Source organism: Liolophura sinensis, chromosome 3, assembly GCF_032854445.1.
Source record: "Liolophura sinensis isolate JHLJ2023 chromosome 3, CUHK_Ljap_v2, whole genome shotgun sequence".
NCBI classification, from domain to species: domain Eukaryota; kingdom Metazoa; phylum Mollusca; class Polyplacophora; order Chitonida; family Chitonidae; genus Liolophura; species Liolophura sinensis.
Window position 1 is genome coordinate 21,582,602 of NC_088297.1, and position 18,312 is coordinate 21,600,913.

Here is an 18,312-nt window from a genome sequence, read left to right on the forward strand (position 1 = left end):
AAGTGTCTGTAAACCAGAGTACGAGAAGGCAGGAAGCATCTGTAAGCCAGAGTATGATTGGCCACAAGGATGGAAACATCTGTAACCCAGATTGTGAATGGCCAAAACAATGGAAGCATCTGTAAAGTAGAGTGTGTTTGGCCAGAAGAAAGGGATCATTTGTATGAATTGTCACAAGGTAGAGACTCTCACCAATCTGTCCTCTTTTTCCCACTCCTTTGTTTCCTTTATCATGGATTGTTCCTGGGTGAATTCAGCGCAATGGTAAGCTCACATGCTTTATTATACAGTTAAGTAATTCATAAAAGCCTGCATGTTTTACTGCAACTATGCTTTTGCTTTTTTTTCCACCATTAGAATATGATACAGGAAAGACCAACGTTTGCCACAAAAAATTTGAATGATCTTGTTTCATTATGAAAATAGCACACACCATGAATCAAATTAATACATGTAATAAAAACACCCTTTTCATGATCGGAAATTCATTTCTTCAACGAATTTCATGAAAGTGCAGTTCCTTACAAAAAACACAAAAAATAATCAAAATTCAGACTGTCTGACCTGTTTAATGATGAGATGTTCTTCATCGTCCTTGTCTATGCTGGACAACGAATCATGATGTGACCTTTCCAGCATGCCCCCTAGTGGCGTGGTAGGGGAGCTAACCTCAATTTCCATGGGATCATAGCCGTGGCAGACCATGATCCTCATCTCTTCGCTTACGCTTCGCAGCGCTCTCACTGCCTCCTGATGGGATGCACCCAGTAAGCTTTGACCATTTACCTGAGGGGGAAAGAGTATTATATTATTTATCTATCTGACTGGTGTTTCATGTCACATTCAACACTATTTCACTTATACGACAGTGGCTAGCATTATGGTGGAAGGAAACCAGAGTTTTTCCAACCAAAAGTATATATTGCTGACTCATCAACAGTTACCTCTAGGGTTCTTTGCAAGACAAATTTTGTTGAAATCATGGTTATACTGAATTATGGGGCACGCTTTTAAAGAAGTGTTTCAAAATTGTAGAAAAAGTTACCGAATTCTCAAATTAAATTTTTTTGTTTGGGGGGGGGGGGGGGGGGGGGGTCATTTTTTCTGTTAAATTTTAGAAAAAGCACCAAATTTTAACCAGCTGAAAATCCCATACCTCTAAAATCCTTTGGCCAACACTTAACCTGCCATCCCTAGCAACTGCCCCATCATCATTAATCTGAAAGTGCAAAAATATCACAGAAAATAAAAGGAATATCAACATGGACGTCCGTTTGTATTCTATTCCTTTAAAGACAAAATTATTTACTCAATTCACGTTCAATGCCATAATGCACCAGTGGTAATTTGCACTTTCTGCTACATCCTGAACGCCAATGTCGAAGTGCGATGAATATTAAATTTTATTTATTAATTTCAAGTAAATGGCCCAGGATGTCAAAATTTGACTGACAGCTATAAATCTGGCTTCTAAAAGACAGCAGTAAACCACTGCCGTTTGACAAGTACTTGGCCAATCTCCTTACTCCCTCCCTCAGTTGGAGCCAAATCAAGAATAGCTAGATTCTAGCTTGTATAAATCAATGAAAGCCAAGAACACAATATGAGACAACTGACAACGAAAAGAGGATGACATTATGAAATGGATCACCTGTTCGTCACAGGGGTAATAATAATACAAGTCTTTTCTCTTTGAAGCCAAGCAGCTGGAGTATAGCCAATGAGCTGCAAGGGGCCTCAGATATATTATCACAACACAGGTGGGGTTTAACAGTACCGAATCCAACGTTGGTATAGGTCAAGAAAAACTGAATTCTGAACCAAATGTTTGTATTCGTAAACAAACTTGAATCTGAATCAAATTTGGTATTGGCCAATGAAACCTGGATCTCAATCCATTTTTAGCAGTGGTAAAAAAAGACTGAATCAGAATAAAAATTTTCATTTTCATACTGGTGAACAGTTTTTGTAATCTGATTCAATGATTTTCCTTACACACATTATGAATTAAAAATAGCATAAATACATGATATCTGAAGTTTGTACAACTCACCTTTGAAATAAAAATACCTTCATCTGATTTATCTAGTGGGTTGCCGGGGTAACTACGAGACCCGCCTTTAATACTCATTCCTAACTTTTCCCCAGGCTTTTTAAGAATAGTTAATTCCTGCAACACAGAAATCAGTCAGAATATCGAGATGAACAATAATGATGGGAATTTAGGGAGAAAAAAAGCTTCAAATATTTCCACATTTTTTCACTTTATATACGAAAGCAGCCAGGTTTTCAGGTGGAGGAAATTGTCTTTAGAAAGACACCGACCTTTGCTAGGTGCATGTACCTGGCAAATCTCAGGACTTGAAACTGCAGCTGAAAATTTTCATGACATCTTTATTTAAACTCAAAGACTAAAACAGAGAGTCTTAAATCAGTCTCTTGAGTTTGGGTAGCAATAGGCCAATTTGACATCAAACATGTATTTCCTCTCTTTTAGAAACGCCTGGTTTGACAACATGGCAAAAACGTGCAAAACAGCAAATTACTACCAAGGACTGATTGGACAATTTAACACATTAAAGGTACTGCCCAACAATTTTGATTGGTTAAAGAAGACAGACATAATGCCCCAGTTTTGTACTCACAAAATAAACCTTTTTGTGCATATTTTTAGATGCAACACATCACATTTTTAACAAAAACTAACACATGAATTGTTATTTATTTGATCATTTATTATGAAAAAGGGGAAAAAGATTAAGACCACCACAAAATCAGCCGATTAGATTTTTTATATCTCATGTGGTTTGTTTCCCACTAAACTTCTCACTGAAGTGTTAAACAGAAAACACTACATGTGAATCACTGAAACTTACAATGGCAGTTTCGTTAGCAAAGCAGTAAAATATTGCAGAGCTCACAACCACTGACACACTGAAACACTTAGCTCACTAAGGCACTGAAATAAATCTTGATTATGAACAATTCTGAATAAATGAATGAATGACTGATTAAGGTCTAACACTACACTGGCAGTAATTCAGTAACAAAATGTCAGAAAACAACAAACAGTTTTGTCTGACTAGATATATTAATTATTTGATTGCGGCTTCATGCCGTACTAAAGATTATTTCACCTATACGACAGTGGCCAGCATTAGGGGTGGGAGGACACCGGGCAGAGCCCAGCGGAAACCCACTGAACCCCACTGGCTGAAGACCTGCCCACAAGAGGTAGCCAGCGTGAATGTCTGGGTGAGAGGCTCCTGCATCATTGCGCTGTGCTAACATACTAACTCCCTTGGCCACGGAGGCCCGACTTCACATCAGAATGATAACATTGATAACATTCAGACCAAGCAAAGGAATACATGCTTGTATTTTTGTGTGCTTGCTTGTATTGTATTGAAGGCAACATAGCCGGGTGAATGATTCTACATCCAAAGTCTCTCACCCATCATGCCACAATATGTGTGTACTTTATGCTATTCTATACGAGAAATGAATAAATAGATTAATACAACTATGGAGATGGTTAAAGCAATACTACAACATTGACTCCATAAACCAAGGAACACTACGATGTTTCTAGTCCGACTTACAAGGGGAGAAGATAATGGTTTAATGTAAAATGAGGAAAGCCGAGCCCGCAAACATGTATTACACAGAAAGCTGATGCAATGTGAAGCAGTGAGTAGTGAAAATAAAATCTCGCAATGATAAATCCCAAGTAAAATGGAGAACAGAGGACCACAAGTACATAAAAAAGTATGCAGTTTTTCATTCCCAGCACGACCTTCTTGAGACTAGGACAAGAATGGGAGAGGAGAAGAGGACTAGGAAGAATGGTCACTCATATACCAAAGCAATGTCAAAAATACAGCATCCATAACACAGGGAGAATGCATGTGGCAATATGTACACAAATTAAAGGAGGTGGCATTTATTTGTCTACAGATCTGTCTGTCCGCAACTCTGCAGAAAAAGTTATGAATCTGAACCAAACTTTACACACAGTCTGGCCTTAGGCCAAGCATACAAGTGGAGGTTTGCCCTTCGTAGTGGGTGGTCCGTACATTTAGCAGTGGTGGAGATTTGCCCTTTGTAGTGGGTGGTCTGTGCATTTAGCTGGGGTGGAGGTTTGCCCTTTGTAGTGGGCAGTCTGTACATTTAGCTGGAGTGGAGGTTTGCCCTTTGTAGTGGGTGGTCCGTACATTTACCTCTGACAGCACTATTTTACACACTAAGTGTGATGAAAACTGAAGTTCATCTAAAGTTCAGCATTTTCAAGCAAAAATTTTGCTTAATTTTGACTGATTCATCAACCTTAAAGAGCAACTTTAATTTTCTTTGTGAATATTTATTTATTTCTTTCCAGAAAAAAGCAAATACTTCTGAAAATGTATTTTTACATACCAAACTTTAAATAAAATAAAGCATGTAACTTTTCACTTTATTTAGATTTTGATTCAGATTCTGACCGGTTGTCGTTTCATAAATTCCAGCCAAAATCCCGGCTCAGGATTCACTGGTGTCAACGTCTGGATCGGAAACTATGTAGAATTCTGATGACATCCGAAGACACCTGAACCTAACCAAGGAGGACATAAAATGAAAACAATTTTCTGATAACATGGCAGGAAATGAAGATGAGAAAGGACAGTCTCCAGCCAACAGAAGAGCGACAGAGTGAACAGATTCTTGCGAGGAGATTTCCCAGCAACGTTCTTACCTCAAGATCGTCTGGAGGCGGGTCGTGCCGAACTATAAGATTAATTTCAAAAGCTGGTGATATGAGGGCCATAACAGCTTCTTGATGTGTACATGTGGTAATATCTTTACCATTTACCTGTAATCAACAAACATCACAGACAGGTGAGCAAACTCCCAGGGAGTATTGAACATGGACCTCCTAGACACCAGCAGACCTCGACAGAAAATGGCATTTTCCTACATCCCCCTTTTTTATCTGCTCGGGACAACACAACCATCTACTGATCTGATCAAAACACATTCTTGGATCTTGAACACTCGGATCACGAAGTAGGTACGCTTAGGATGCCTGGAAAGTTTTCTCACACTGAATTCTCACACTGAACTACATGTATGTACTGTAATTGTTCAACCTTTCCGCCGGTTTGCAAAAGTGCTTATTCAAGGATATTCTCAAGGCAGCAGTGGGTGTAGACAGGATAAAATTACACTTTTTGTGAAGCCCCTGAATCTGGTTACTCCAACCAATGTAAATCTGTCTCCAAATCAAATTCAAAATGTCTGAAAAGACTGAGGAATTAGGGCACTATTATGTTGTGTATTCATATGTATTAGCAAGATTCCACTAAGTATTCATTGCAAAACAACGAAGTACTCATATGGAAAGTTTCAATGTGCAAAACTTCACTTTGTTTAAAACTTAATGTCTTGAATAAACAGCAGCACAACTTCGTAGTATTTACCACTGAAAGTTACCCTAATTCTTCAGCCTTTTTAAAAACCTCTGCAACCAATATTCTGAGCGAACGAAGGGGTGTATAGAAATAATTACTAATGTATAATAACTATATGCATAAATTCCACTTAAAAAATGTTTGAGGTTGAAGATTTGCATTGTATAAGAATGCATACCCGCATCCAACATTCTACTATCCCCTGTATTTCAGAAAATTACACTCAAACCTCTACATCTGAATGTTTTCAATCAAACATCTGCTTCCATTTCCACAATGCTTACACTCAACCAATGTTGGAGAACACTGTTTCTGAATACTTACACTTAAAACTCTATCTCCTATTTTTAACTTTGTTTTAGCTGCAGCACCATCAGGAACAATCTACAACCAAAATGAGAACAATTTATACAGAGGATAGCTGTACAACAAAGGACAATATTAGATGAAGTTTCATTTGTTATGTCATATTTATTTATTATTTATGTGGTTACCCTGGTTTCCATCAACATTTTTCTTTAGCCTGAGCAGAACATAAAATACAGTATTTCACCTAATGCCAACCTTTCCCCGAGAAAGAGTATATGGCAATCTTGGTCATCAAATATTACTTTATGACATGAAACTTACAACATATCATCCTACCATACAAACTGACCCCAAAATATTTGACTAACGTAAATACACCTCTCAGAAGACAAGATGAACAACATAGTCCCGGATAAAACTAAGGGTCAAATACAGTATTGATCAATACATGTGAAAAAAACTTAACAAAATAAATAAATGAAGATAGTTTCATGGTGCCATTGGCTCACCTTTGATATAAATACTCCGGGCTGATCTGCCCCAAACGGCTGGCTGGAATGATCGCTACCCCCTACTATACTCAAGCCTAGAGGACCACCACCTTTACAGATGGTGATTTCCTGTTCACATACGACGACAACAAATGTTAGTCAGGCAAGGTGTTAAAAAACATAAAAGAAAAGAATTTATATCTGATGTTACATATGTACAACTTATGTATGAACGTATTTGCATTGTATAATAATGACTTTCTAGCTTGATCTAAAAAGCAAAAAGTTGACTCTGCACATAAACATTTATCAAAAATCAGAAATCATTTGAGGTACTTGCATGAGAACCAATGACTAATCAAATGAAAATAACACCCCAGGCAAAATTTGGAGGAATTATGGCACCAGACAGACATTTCTAAAGATCCTTCTCTTTTCACATCAGTGTGGGATAATACAATTTTTTCCATCATGCCACTTTAGCTTAGATCTTCAAAGATGACATGCAGACGTCCATCATGTACAAAACTGTAAGGCTCTAATTTTTCTTCCACTTTAGAATGACACTCTTGTGCTCTTGGCTTATTCATGGATGCTACAAAGTGTCACTTACTTCTACTATAATGTTATTCTTTCAAATTACAAATTGTCCAGATGTGTACACTTTACTTCTAGTCAAATATATGCTATGCATTTAATACAACACAAAAATAAAACAGTCTAAAGTTATCAACACCAAGTTAAATTTTAAAACACCTGAGCATTTCACATTTATCATGCGTACAAAGGTCACAGTGATAGTTACAAGCTCCTTGTATGTAGCCTACAGCCTTGAAGAAGTTGAAACTAGGCCCAGCTACGAACCACTAGCATTCAAATTGTCTGGTCACCATTCTACAGGTTTATTAAAATCTACATGAAGTCCAACATTAAACACAAACTTAATACTATAGTTTGCGATGAGGCTTTGCCGGCAAACTGGTCACTGCAAAAAAAATTCAGGTTCAATTCAGCTTGAATCAACTGGTACTGAGCAATTTCCACGTGACCAGTAGTACATATGGATAATTGTCAAATTGACAAATCTTAGCATGAATGATGCCTTAAAGAAATAAGCATGTTATCAACTTGGAATTGGTAGCAAGGCTATTGAAGAGCTCGCCTGTATGAGACACATGAATGCTTAACTTAAGCTCAATGCTTAAAAAACTGAAATCATCAAATTGGTAATTTATGGTAATTAATATCCTCACACAGCATCAACATCAGGTCAATACACACAATAATTTTCAAGACACGAACAATAACATTTTGTTTAACCGTGATTCTAGCACACAATACACTAAGTCAGGAATTCAGTAATTTAGTGTATTTAATATATACACACCAAATAAAAGATGGAATATCCCTCTCATGCCATTCTCTTCCACATGTGTGCAAACCCTGAGCTCGATACCTGCAGTCCTTTTTAAGATAACACCCCTAACATTTTGTTTAACATTACTTTCTGTATTACTGGACGCCGACACTCAGGGTATGACTTAAGTTACGCCTGTACTACATACACGTGAGCTAAAAACTAAAGTACATAACTGACAAAGTAAAATCAGGTAAAACACAATTCAATAGGTCAGGAGAGTACATCTACAAACAATGAGGCAGCGGCATATGTTTTTATACCATGAGGTGGCGCTAGCATGAAGCAGGACCTGCGACAGTGTGAAGAAGGACCTGCCACAGTGTGAAGCAGGACCTGCGACAGTGTGAAGAAGGACCTGCGACAGTGTGAAGCAGGACCTGCGACAGTGTGAAGAAGGACCTGCGACAGTGTGAAGCAGGACCTGCGACAGTGTGAAGAAGGACCTGCGACAGTGTGAAGCAGGACCTGCGACAGTGTGAAGCAGGACCTGCGACAGTGTGAAGCAGGACCTGCGACAGTGTGAAGCAGGACCTGCGACAGTGTGAAGAAGGACCTGCGACAGTGTGAAGAAGGACCTGCGACAGTGTGAAGCAGGTCTAAATAACATTTTTCTTTTTTGACTTTGCAGTGTGTTCCTCGTATATGAGCCCAAATACACCAATAATTGTGACGTAATAAAGTACAGCACAAATGAGTTCACAGCTTTCGGCTGTCTTGATACAGACAGGAAGGAGTTTTACGAGTTGCCCATTAACTGTTTAAGAAGAATGAAAGCAGTAAAATCACGCAGTAAAAAGTCTGAGAATAGGACAAAACTCCTTGGGTAATCAAGAGATCAAAGGCAAGCACCTTCACCACTTGGCCAAGTACATTAGGTGTTAGGTGTAAACAATCCACCTATCACAGAGTTGACAGAACAAATGCGAATTTATCGAAAAAGGTTACTTGATATGAATACAGTTTTTTTGATGTCTTGGCAATAATAGCGATTAGATGCCTTTGAGCCTGAACTCTTCATACATACAAAACTCTTCAGATTTAGGAACTGACTTGGTGTAAGCTTACACCAAGATTAGGGTAACTGTGGAGACCTACTCTAATATATTCCTTTAATAGCTCAAGAAATGAAAACACACAAGAAATGACAACAATTACTCTAACATATTAATCTAATATTAAAGTAATTTGGTGTCTGATTACACCAAGGATAGCTTCATACTCATTTTCACAGGAATTACAGATCTAACCTTAACATAACTCATTTTATTTACTTGTATATTTACCCTTAATGACCATAAATTTCACCCATGACTAACTTCCCCATTATTCCTGATTCTCAGAGTTCTACTGATTTTAGAAAGGTGTTTTGACGTTTGCTTGGAACATGGGATTATATTCTGCTGGAAAATTGTAAGTTTCAGCTCGAAAAATAATGTTTTGTTGCATTTATATGTCCCTAAAAATGCACTTTTGTTGTAGAAATTTCAGGTCATTTAGGGCACATGTATATGCCTGTTGTTTAGCACCATAACCAAGACTTCTACAACAGCAGCACAGTTTAATTGGTTTCATGATACACCAAGAACAGCACAGTTTCATACTCACTTCCACAGGGTAAGGATGAACATGCTCTGCCAGTTCACTGACATGGTTCACCACATCCACAGCTGGTTTGGTGACAGTGTCTCTATACACAGTTATAGTTGAGGCATTTGTGCTCGTTTCCCTCACAGGGGGAGAGGAGTCATTGGGTAGAGTCTGGCTAAGAGGGGCCGCCTCCCTTTCTAACGTCACTGGGCGTACAACAGGGGAGGATTGCATTGTCACTGAGGGGGCATATGGCTGGGGAGGGGAGACAACTGGGGATGGGGCAACATCGGCGGAGTTTGTTGCTGGCTGAGTCCGACTGAACCCAGGGTAGTGAAAGCGCGGTGGCTGAACAGTGGTCATGGCCGGCGGTTTCCATGACGATGATGACTGGGATGATGGAGATGATGAAGGAGGAGGAGCCTGGAACTGAACCGTTGGCGTCGCATGAAGCTGCAATGTGTGTGATTGGCTGACCGAGGGCGGAGACGTTGCCGGGGACGACTGAAGAGTGGACTGGTTGATGGTCACCGGTGACTGGCTGGTAATCGTTGGAGCAAAACGTGTGGCAGTGTGGGAGGACTGGTTCCAGGTTACTCTCTGCGGAGTCACTGGCTGTTTGTTTGTCGTGACGTCTTCCGTTTGCACAGACGGCCCGGTGTTCTCCTTCGGGACAAGTTCTTCCCGCTGGACCACAAGGTCTATCTTGCGGTCCAGTCCTGTTAACAAGGCCACTGCTTGATCATGCCGAGCATCAGACATATCAATGCCATTTATCTGCAAAAAAAAAAACACATGCAAGAAACCGCATGAAATTAATAACTTGCTCTTATCATATTTAACTGTTAATCGAGGCTAAACTTCAGCCACATTTCTTGATTAAGTATAGATAGATTGTTGCAATTCAGCAAATGAATGTAAGTATCAAATCCAAGAACTACATCTCATCAACCTAAAACAGACTGTTAATGACACCTATCTGCATTGATGGTGTCAGAAGAGGGATAAGTGCGAACTGAATGGCGAGAAACACCAAAAACGCACTTATCCAGCCTGTTACATCTAGTTGGAATATTGATTATTTAGTAAACAGACTCCAAATGAAATGTCTTCCACTAACCCAGAAGAGCAGCAATACACCAGTTAAAGTTTAAGATCAATATTTCACAAAAATGAGTACAAAACAGAAGGTGCATTATGTCATCCAAAGCCCATACCATTTCACATGGAAACCAGTGGGCTTCTTGTGCACCCATTCAGGACAATGAGGCAAGTTAACGACAGCAATAAACGTGCACAAGTAAAACACAGCTCGTGATTTCATCCACATTAGATCTTTCACGCTACTGAAAATAAACACCATGGCTAAAAGGGGAATTTTAATGAAACACAATGATGCATTGATTTAATCAGACTAAAGCAATATATACATGAAATTCATTGTTATGAATACGAAGCTTTGTTCCCAAACTCATACAGAAAGTACCACACAACACAAATCTTGTTCCACTTCCACAAAACTTTGTATAATTAAATTTTTTGTAAATTTCCCTAAAAATCACACTGCCTTGCTAGACATTTAAAAAAAAAACTGTTGCAAGGAATTTGTCTTACGAAGATTAGTGAAAGTGGCCCTGAAATGAACAAATTGTACAAACCTAGTAATACTTTCACGACAACGAAACAGGTGTGACATGTAAATTGTTACAAGGTGAGGTATCTTACACAAAACCATTTTTCATATGTATGTGATAAAAGAAAAAAACGATGTATCATCTTGGAAGCTTAGTAAGATTCATGAATGGTTGAAAAACTGTGAGGAAAGGTTGGCATTTGCGAATGTTGGGGGAAAAAGAACAAAAGCAACCATGGGGAGGAAGGGAGAAATAAAACAACTTTAACAAACAAAAGAAAAGTAGTAAAAATCATGACCAATCCAACCATGCAGAACAAGGAGAGAATTACCGAAATAATTCTATCGCCGATGCGAAGTTTTCCATCCTGTTGCGCCGCTCCTCCATCTACGACGCGCGAAATATATATAGCCTGAAAGAGTCAGTTTATCTTACAGAGACAAGGACATGCCAAAATCACCTCTAATGACAAAAACAACCTACACCATGTGTACAATTTAATCTTACATGGAAATATCTCTCAGTGTAACCATGATACATGTAGTACTTCAAGTTTATGCATGTTACAGAACTGGTTACCTCCCTCTACAACAACCTGCGATCTCCTTCCATTCAAAAATCTTGATGAAGGACATGTAAATGGTTAGAATTACAATGACACCATACTGCTATTTCTGACTTATTTATTTAAACTTGCATTTATACACTGAAGGAAGAATGCAAAGATTTTGAATAATATTAACAATGGCAGTCAGAATTATGCTGATTAAACAAAATAGGTGTCCTTCGTCATAACCATGAATTGTCAGGTGTACTATATTTTACCTAAATATAGCATATTTAAAGTGACACATTCTGGTTGGTTCTGATTGATCCATCCATCTTACAGGGCCACTTTAAAGACTGACTAATTTCTTATCAGAAAAACAAAAAAGGCACAAAAAGTACTATTCTCAAGGCCTTTCTGTGCTTTGTAAACTGCATTTTAACATGCCCAACACATTTATGACAAATACTGTTTGTTCTTTTCCCGCAATTCTGACATCCTTTCAAGATAATGCTTCTGGACAGTAGTTTTTGGAAAAATTGAAACCATTGCATCCCTTCTTGGTTCTTCAGGGAATGTTATTTCTGATCCAGACCTACTCAGAACAAGACAAACATTACGATTTTCTTAAATCCATGCTAAATTTTTTATTTATGTGTTTTGTTTGATTGGTGTTGTACGCCGTACTCAAGAATATTTCACTTATACGACAGCGGCCAGCATTAGGGCAGGAGAAAAACCGTGCAGAACCCGGGGGAAAGCTACAACCATCCGCAGGTTGCTGCAGACCTTCCCACTTACAGCTGGAAATGTAGCCAACATGAGCTGAGCCTGTAATCACAGCCATCACATTTGTGAGAGGTTGTACAAATGTGCTAAACACCTTCATCCCCTCTACATTTTTCAAAAGTGTACTTTAAGTGGGATAAGAGCCAGTTTAGGTTTGCAATGAAAAATATAAAATACATAGACTTCAACAATACTTTTCAACACAACAACATGCATACATGTAGATGCCTTCAAAATTTCAAGTCATACAAACTTCATAAGAAAAATGGTGTTTTGACATAAATCTATTTGGAGCCATGCTTCGGATCACGCTTAAGATACCATGCTACATGTATATTGCAAAAATATTACAAAACATTCAACAAACAAAATACACACTGCTGCAATTCACATCTAAAGCTTTGCACATAAATACTTGCATTCAGAGGAACATGCAGATAGCGGGTTAATTGCTCACTGATTTCACTCAGCAATGGTTTACCTGCCAGGTGATGCGCCCAGAAACACCTAACACTTCCATCAATTTTTACATTCACTTGTTTCAATGATGTTTTACACCTAGCTAAAAGAACTGGTGGTATGTCAGGTTTATGGATGGAAGAAACCTGTCCAACTCTGATGGAAACCACAGCACTTTGCCGGGCATTAACTGAGAAACATCCTGACATCAAGCTTTTTTAACTGGGAATAAGTGTCTTTGTAAAATATGTAAAAAACAAGAAAAAATCTCTTGTTGTAAGTTGTGAAAGCTAACTAGTGTCAGACATCATCTTCACGAAATTGTTCTTACAAGTGGAAGACAAATTCAGTGCATGTAATTATAATACCTTTCTAAAAACAAAAATCAAACAATCAATACATGCAATTAAGAGAAGTCAGATTCTGAGGCACACTCAGATAAAATCAGAACACTCAAACAAAAAACATTACAAGTATGAATGTGGCCAAAAAATATGCACAAATTTGAAGAAGCTATGACATCTCACAAAAAGTCGATGTCGTTTTGCACTCAGACACCATATTAAATGAATGGCTATTCGGCTAATGTTAACAGACTGAAGGTCAACAATTTGACTGACTAATTCATGTTTCAAGTTAGGACATCTAAAAATCTGACCAACCAACCAATATACCAACGGACCAACACCCTTACGGCGACAATACAGAGTGAATGTATTTTTCACTTTGGGGAAACTGGAGCTAACCTGTAGCCGTCTTAACTTTCGGGATATCCAGCTCTGTAGGCCTGAATTAAATCACCTGCACATCAAATCTCACAAAACTCACATCTTGTAGCCCAGGCTAACTTGACGGAACTCTAGTTTCCCGCATGTTCGTTGAAACGGCAAAACCTTTGTGGCTGTACCAATAAAAATAGTTCCTTTCAACTTGCAAATGTGTGAAAGAGACCACTTACATGTGACTTCCCAAATAAAAGAAACAAGATTCTGATTGGATCAACAGCTGAAAGGCTCAGAGTCGATGTCACTTCACTTTATCGGAAATGACCCAAAATTTCGCCCAAAAACCAAACTGTACATCTAGCCTCATTATAAGAGCTCTACCGACCCTAAAAAAGTGTAAGTAAGTTCATCTGGCGAGGAGGATGATATTTTACTGGAAAAATGTGAGTTACAGCACTAAAACTAACATTGGGGACATTTATTTGCCTCTATAAATGCAATTCTTTTGGCAAAATTTTAGGTCCTTTAATCTAGTCTGTGACTATTGGGACCTAGAGTTGACTTTTGTGAGGTCACTGTCCACTGTGCACCCAAGAGTGATGGCGTTTGTTGCCCTGGTAAGTAAGTCAGATATTTTGACTTCTTTCTCCTATAGTATTCACTAGATGCTTTGATGCATGTAAAAGTGAACAAATGGAAGGTCTCATCAAAAAAAAACATGACAACATGTGCCTTTATATTTTGACAATACTGTGCCCATGAAACATCATAAATTTCTACATGTAAATGTACGTTTTCAATCTGATGGCATGCTGTTAAAACTAGTACACAGGTGTCAGCTTTTAGGTACATTCAGTGTTATACTGTACACTCTGGTTTTACCATGGAAACATGCTGAAATCTGAATAGCTCTTCAGAGCCAATAAAAAAAAAAAATAGAACATTTATGCAAAATCACTCACTAACAAACAATCTAATTGGCTAAAAACAAAATTCTAGGAGTCCATGCTTTAAAATGGAACCAAAGGAAAAGAGTGTTCACACATTCGGGTACTAACCTCAAGAAAAGAGTATATCTGGTAAAAACAAAGACAGAATTATGTCCCTTTGATGATGATTTGAAAATCAATCAGGGGTAAAAGAATAGCAGGCACCTGATTGGTCAAAATTAATGTCTGACAGAGAGACAGGTGAAATGTTAACTAATTAGTTTTTTCTTTCTAGGAAATCTTCCTGTCATCACTTCACCAAAATATTTGTAGTGACCTTGGATGACTATTTTTTGCCTGAAAAACTTTACCCACTATTTTTGATCCAAACTAAAAATCTGCTATGCAAGCAACTCATTAGATAATTAAAATACTAAAATGTAATTGATTGCTCTGAATTCCATTTGCATTTCCTTGATCTTTTTTATAATATTTTTTTTACTATGATCCTCATTCCTGAATGAACCAACTTGACTTTATTAGTGGCAGATATTGTATTTCTGTGCCCTTGTTTCCAAGTGATCCAATTTTAATAATATCATTATCCAACTGAGAAATGACCAGAAAGCCAGGTACCAATTTCAGACATTCAGAAGTAAAAGTTTCAGGGAATTAAAAAAGTCAGAGCTATAAGATGAAAGCAACATCTAGTGATGACTGAAAACGCAGACCTGAAGGCAAAAGAATTCTGGGCAGCCATTAAAAATAACCATGCAACAGGGAGAGCAAATTATGCCAGGGAACATCCACTTCTTGGAAAAGAAGATAAATGAAACAAGGCAGAATTTCTACAATTTTTCAGAACAGATAAATCTCACATTAGATTATGTCCATTCATATGTCAAATAAGAAAAAATACAGTTTTTGATTTTTTTGAAACAGTTTCTCCTGCAAAATTTACTAACAAAACTAAAAAGTTTTAGTAGAAAATTTTAAATAATGCCACATAGCTATAATTGCTCAGTTAACAAGATCTGATCACATGTTATCTCTACACCATATAGCTTTCCTAATTCACAGTAATTCCTTAAATAAAACAGTATAATTTTTTGAAGTCATCAAATCTTCATTCTACCATTAAAAGAAAGTACATGTATTTTACAAGGAAAAATAAAATAAAAACATAAACTGAATATGGTTTCAGCTGCATAAATACAATACAAGCTTGACTTCACTTCAAAGAATTATAATAAAAAAAAGATGAACACCACCATTTTACGTAATTGCTCAGCAGGCCATGTTTGTCCCACCACAAAGCTGTTGCAAACATTTAACAGCAGTGAAGCCAGAAGACTGCCACTAAGGGAGGAAATTCTAATACTTACATTGTCGTTACCCTTGTAAGGGACAGAACCTCGTCCTCCAGCAATGCTAAACCCTAGACCGTGTTGGTCCCGATCAAGGGTGGTGGAAATTGTCTGAAAATGCATTAAAAGGTTTTCAAATTATTTTGTTTGCTGGTGAGCCAAGCGGTTGAATGTGGAGCAAGAGGCAATGTAACACACTGCACCTGATAAAATCACAAAATGAGTTTACTCTGTACACATGAGATATTTCAAATGTATTAAATTTATCATGACCCTTTTCATCACTTATCCTCAGAGACCATGATTTTCCAGGACTTTTCCCTGACTTTTCCAGGACCACTCACTCCAGATTTTTTTATCACTTCATAAAGTTTTCCATGGTGTAAGACAAAACATCAAATCAAACATCTTGACCCTATTTCTGAGCTCACCTGCTGAAAAGTAAACTCGTTAGCTCACCTGTGTCTTGACCTCCATGTCAGGTTCAGGTGTAAAGGTCACAGTAGCACTGCCTGTCTTGCCAAACTCTTCTGGACTCTGTGACAGGTTCAGACAACATTTACCTTAATTACATGTTTGTGCTTCCACCCTTCAGGTGAAAAGATAACGAATAATATAACAAGAGTTACATGTATTTGGAAAAAAAGGTCGAAACAAACCTAAACACTTTAATATATTTAAAACTTGGATTTGGTAGTGCATGGTTACCCAAGAGGACACTTATAGATTAGATTTGATTTGATTTGATTGATGTTTTATGCTGTACTCAAGAATATTTCACTTATACGACAGCGGCCAGTATTGTGGTGGAAGAAACCGGCCAGGGCCTGGGGGAGATCCACAACCAAACGCAGGTTGCTGGAAGACCTTTCCACGTACAGCCGCAGTGGAAGCCAACATGAGCTGGACTTGAACTTACAGCGACCACATTGGTGAGAGGCTCCTGCGTCGTTACTCTGCGCTAGTGCGCTAATTAACTGAGCCACGGAGGCCAAGGTCGCTTATAGAAGACGGTAATTAATACGCAAACAGAGCATCAGCAATGGAACATCGCCCTCATGCCATTGTGCTTTACATCTATGTAAAACTTCAGTTCAATACATGTGGTACTTTAAGACACCAGCCATATCATTTACTTTAACGCTGCTTTCCCTGTTAATGCATACTGACGCTGATGCTTTGGGTATGACATAAGTCACGGCTCTACTATGTGCAGGCCAGATAAAAAAACACAAGGGTCACAGTACCTTTTCAATAGGCTTCTCTCTGCCGATGATCATGTTGATGCTGTTGCCAGCACTCTTCAGAACATCCACAGCCTCATAATGGTCAGCGTGACTCAAGTCTATGCCATTGACCTATGGTACACACAGCACGTTAATTACAAACAAACTAAATGATCTCATATTTTCGCTCCAGAAAAATAAATGCCATAAAATTTTACTTCCTAAGGTGCTGAAAATTTTAGTCAGTAGGATATTGTCCTACTTTCCATAAAACCTAACAACAACAACAAAAAAAAACAACTTGTAGTAAATGACCAAAAACATTGCCCCCAAAGTACAGTAATGAAGGCAAATAAATGCTGTGAATAGGTTTTGAAATTTTTAGCCGAGAGGTTATCAATTAACATGTACTTTTCAAACAAACACAAAATAACCTTCTTACAATCAACAAAATGTGCCATTTAAGATATGGTTGAAATTTTTGGTCATCTTCCATATCCCACTATACACCACAGACTGAGGTCAATTACAAGGTAAATAGAAACACACGGTGAATATTCCCTTGAGAAGAAGTGCAACAACCTGGTTTAAGCCCATGCTCTTGAATCATTGTCACTGATGAGCAAGTTGTGTGGAGTTCTGTTCAAAACGCTCACAATTTTCCACCCAGTAACCAAATGCAGATGTTTATACACAAAGGGCCAAATAGTTTTGGGCACTCTTTCAGTAGTCTAATTTGGGTTGAAATATTTTCAGATGTTAAGAAACCTAATCTTTCTGTTTTATACACCAATGTTTATCGTCAAACTTGCATATAGGTTATTGATTAAGATTATGATTATAATTAATTTTTTTTCAACTTTTAAACTGAATTTATGAGGGAATAACTCTCCTATTTTGGACTTTACTTACTGCAAGGAGCCTGTCCCCAACTCTGACGCCACACTGCTCAGCAGGGCCGTCCTCGGTTACTCGAGAAATGAACACGCTCTAAAACAACAACACAGCACAAGTACGCTTGAGTTTTAATATTATACTTCACAATTTTTCATTAATGTGTTCCGCCACAAAAGCATTATGCCAAAGACATCAAACTGACACCAGGCCAACCACATGTGTGTTTCCATGCTCTAACCTCTCTGCACTGAGCCCCAAGCGAGGCACCAACAAGTATCATTATTAAACTTTGGTATGACCTGACCTGGGTTTGAGAAAAAAAATTTCATATTTGAAGCATACTGTATATGTCTTAATAATCCTCTATATTATGCCTATTTTCCGTCAATAGCTGTGAAAATTCAGAAATGACTTCACAGATCAAGATATTGGGGACGTGGGTCAGAACAATTCAGGCTCTCCCCCCCAATCAAGTTGTTTTGACA

At 38.0% G+C, this 18,312-nt stretch overlaps 1 protein-coding gene across 1 annotated transcript in view; it reads right to left on the bottom strand.

Moving 5' to 3' along the window:
- Positions 1-18,312, bottom strand: part of LOC135463687 (protein scribble homolog) — an 85,105-nt gene that overhangs the window by 24,325 nt on the left and 42,468 nt on the right. Inside the window, 13 exon segments of the mRNA XM_064741066.1 lie at positions 565-786; positions 1,157-1,219; positions 2,054-2,170; positions 4,733-4,849; positions 5,772-5,831; positions 6,266-6,376; positions 9,273-10,031; positions 11,220-11,300; positions 14,467-14,484; positions 15,723-15,815; positions 16,164-16,241; positions 16,952-17,062; positions 17,843-17,920. Of these exon segments, the coding sequence (XP_064597136.1) occupies positions 565-786; positions 1,157-1,219; positions 2,054-2,170; positions 4,733-4,849; positions 5,772-5,831; positions 6,266-6,376; positions 9,273-10,031; positions 11,220-11,300; positions 14,467-14,484; positions 15,723-15,815; positions 16,164-16,241; positions 16,952-17,062; positions 17,843-17,920 (1,908 nt within the window).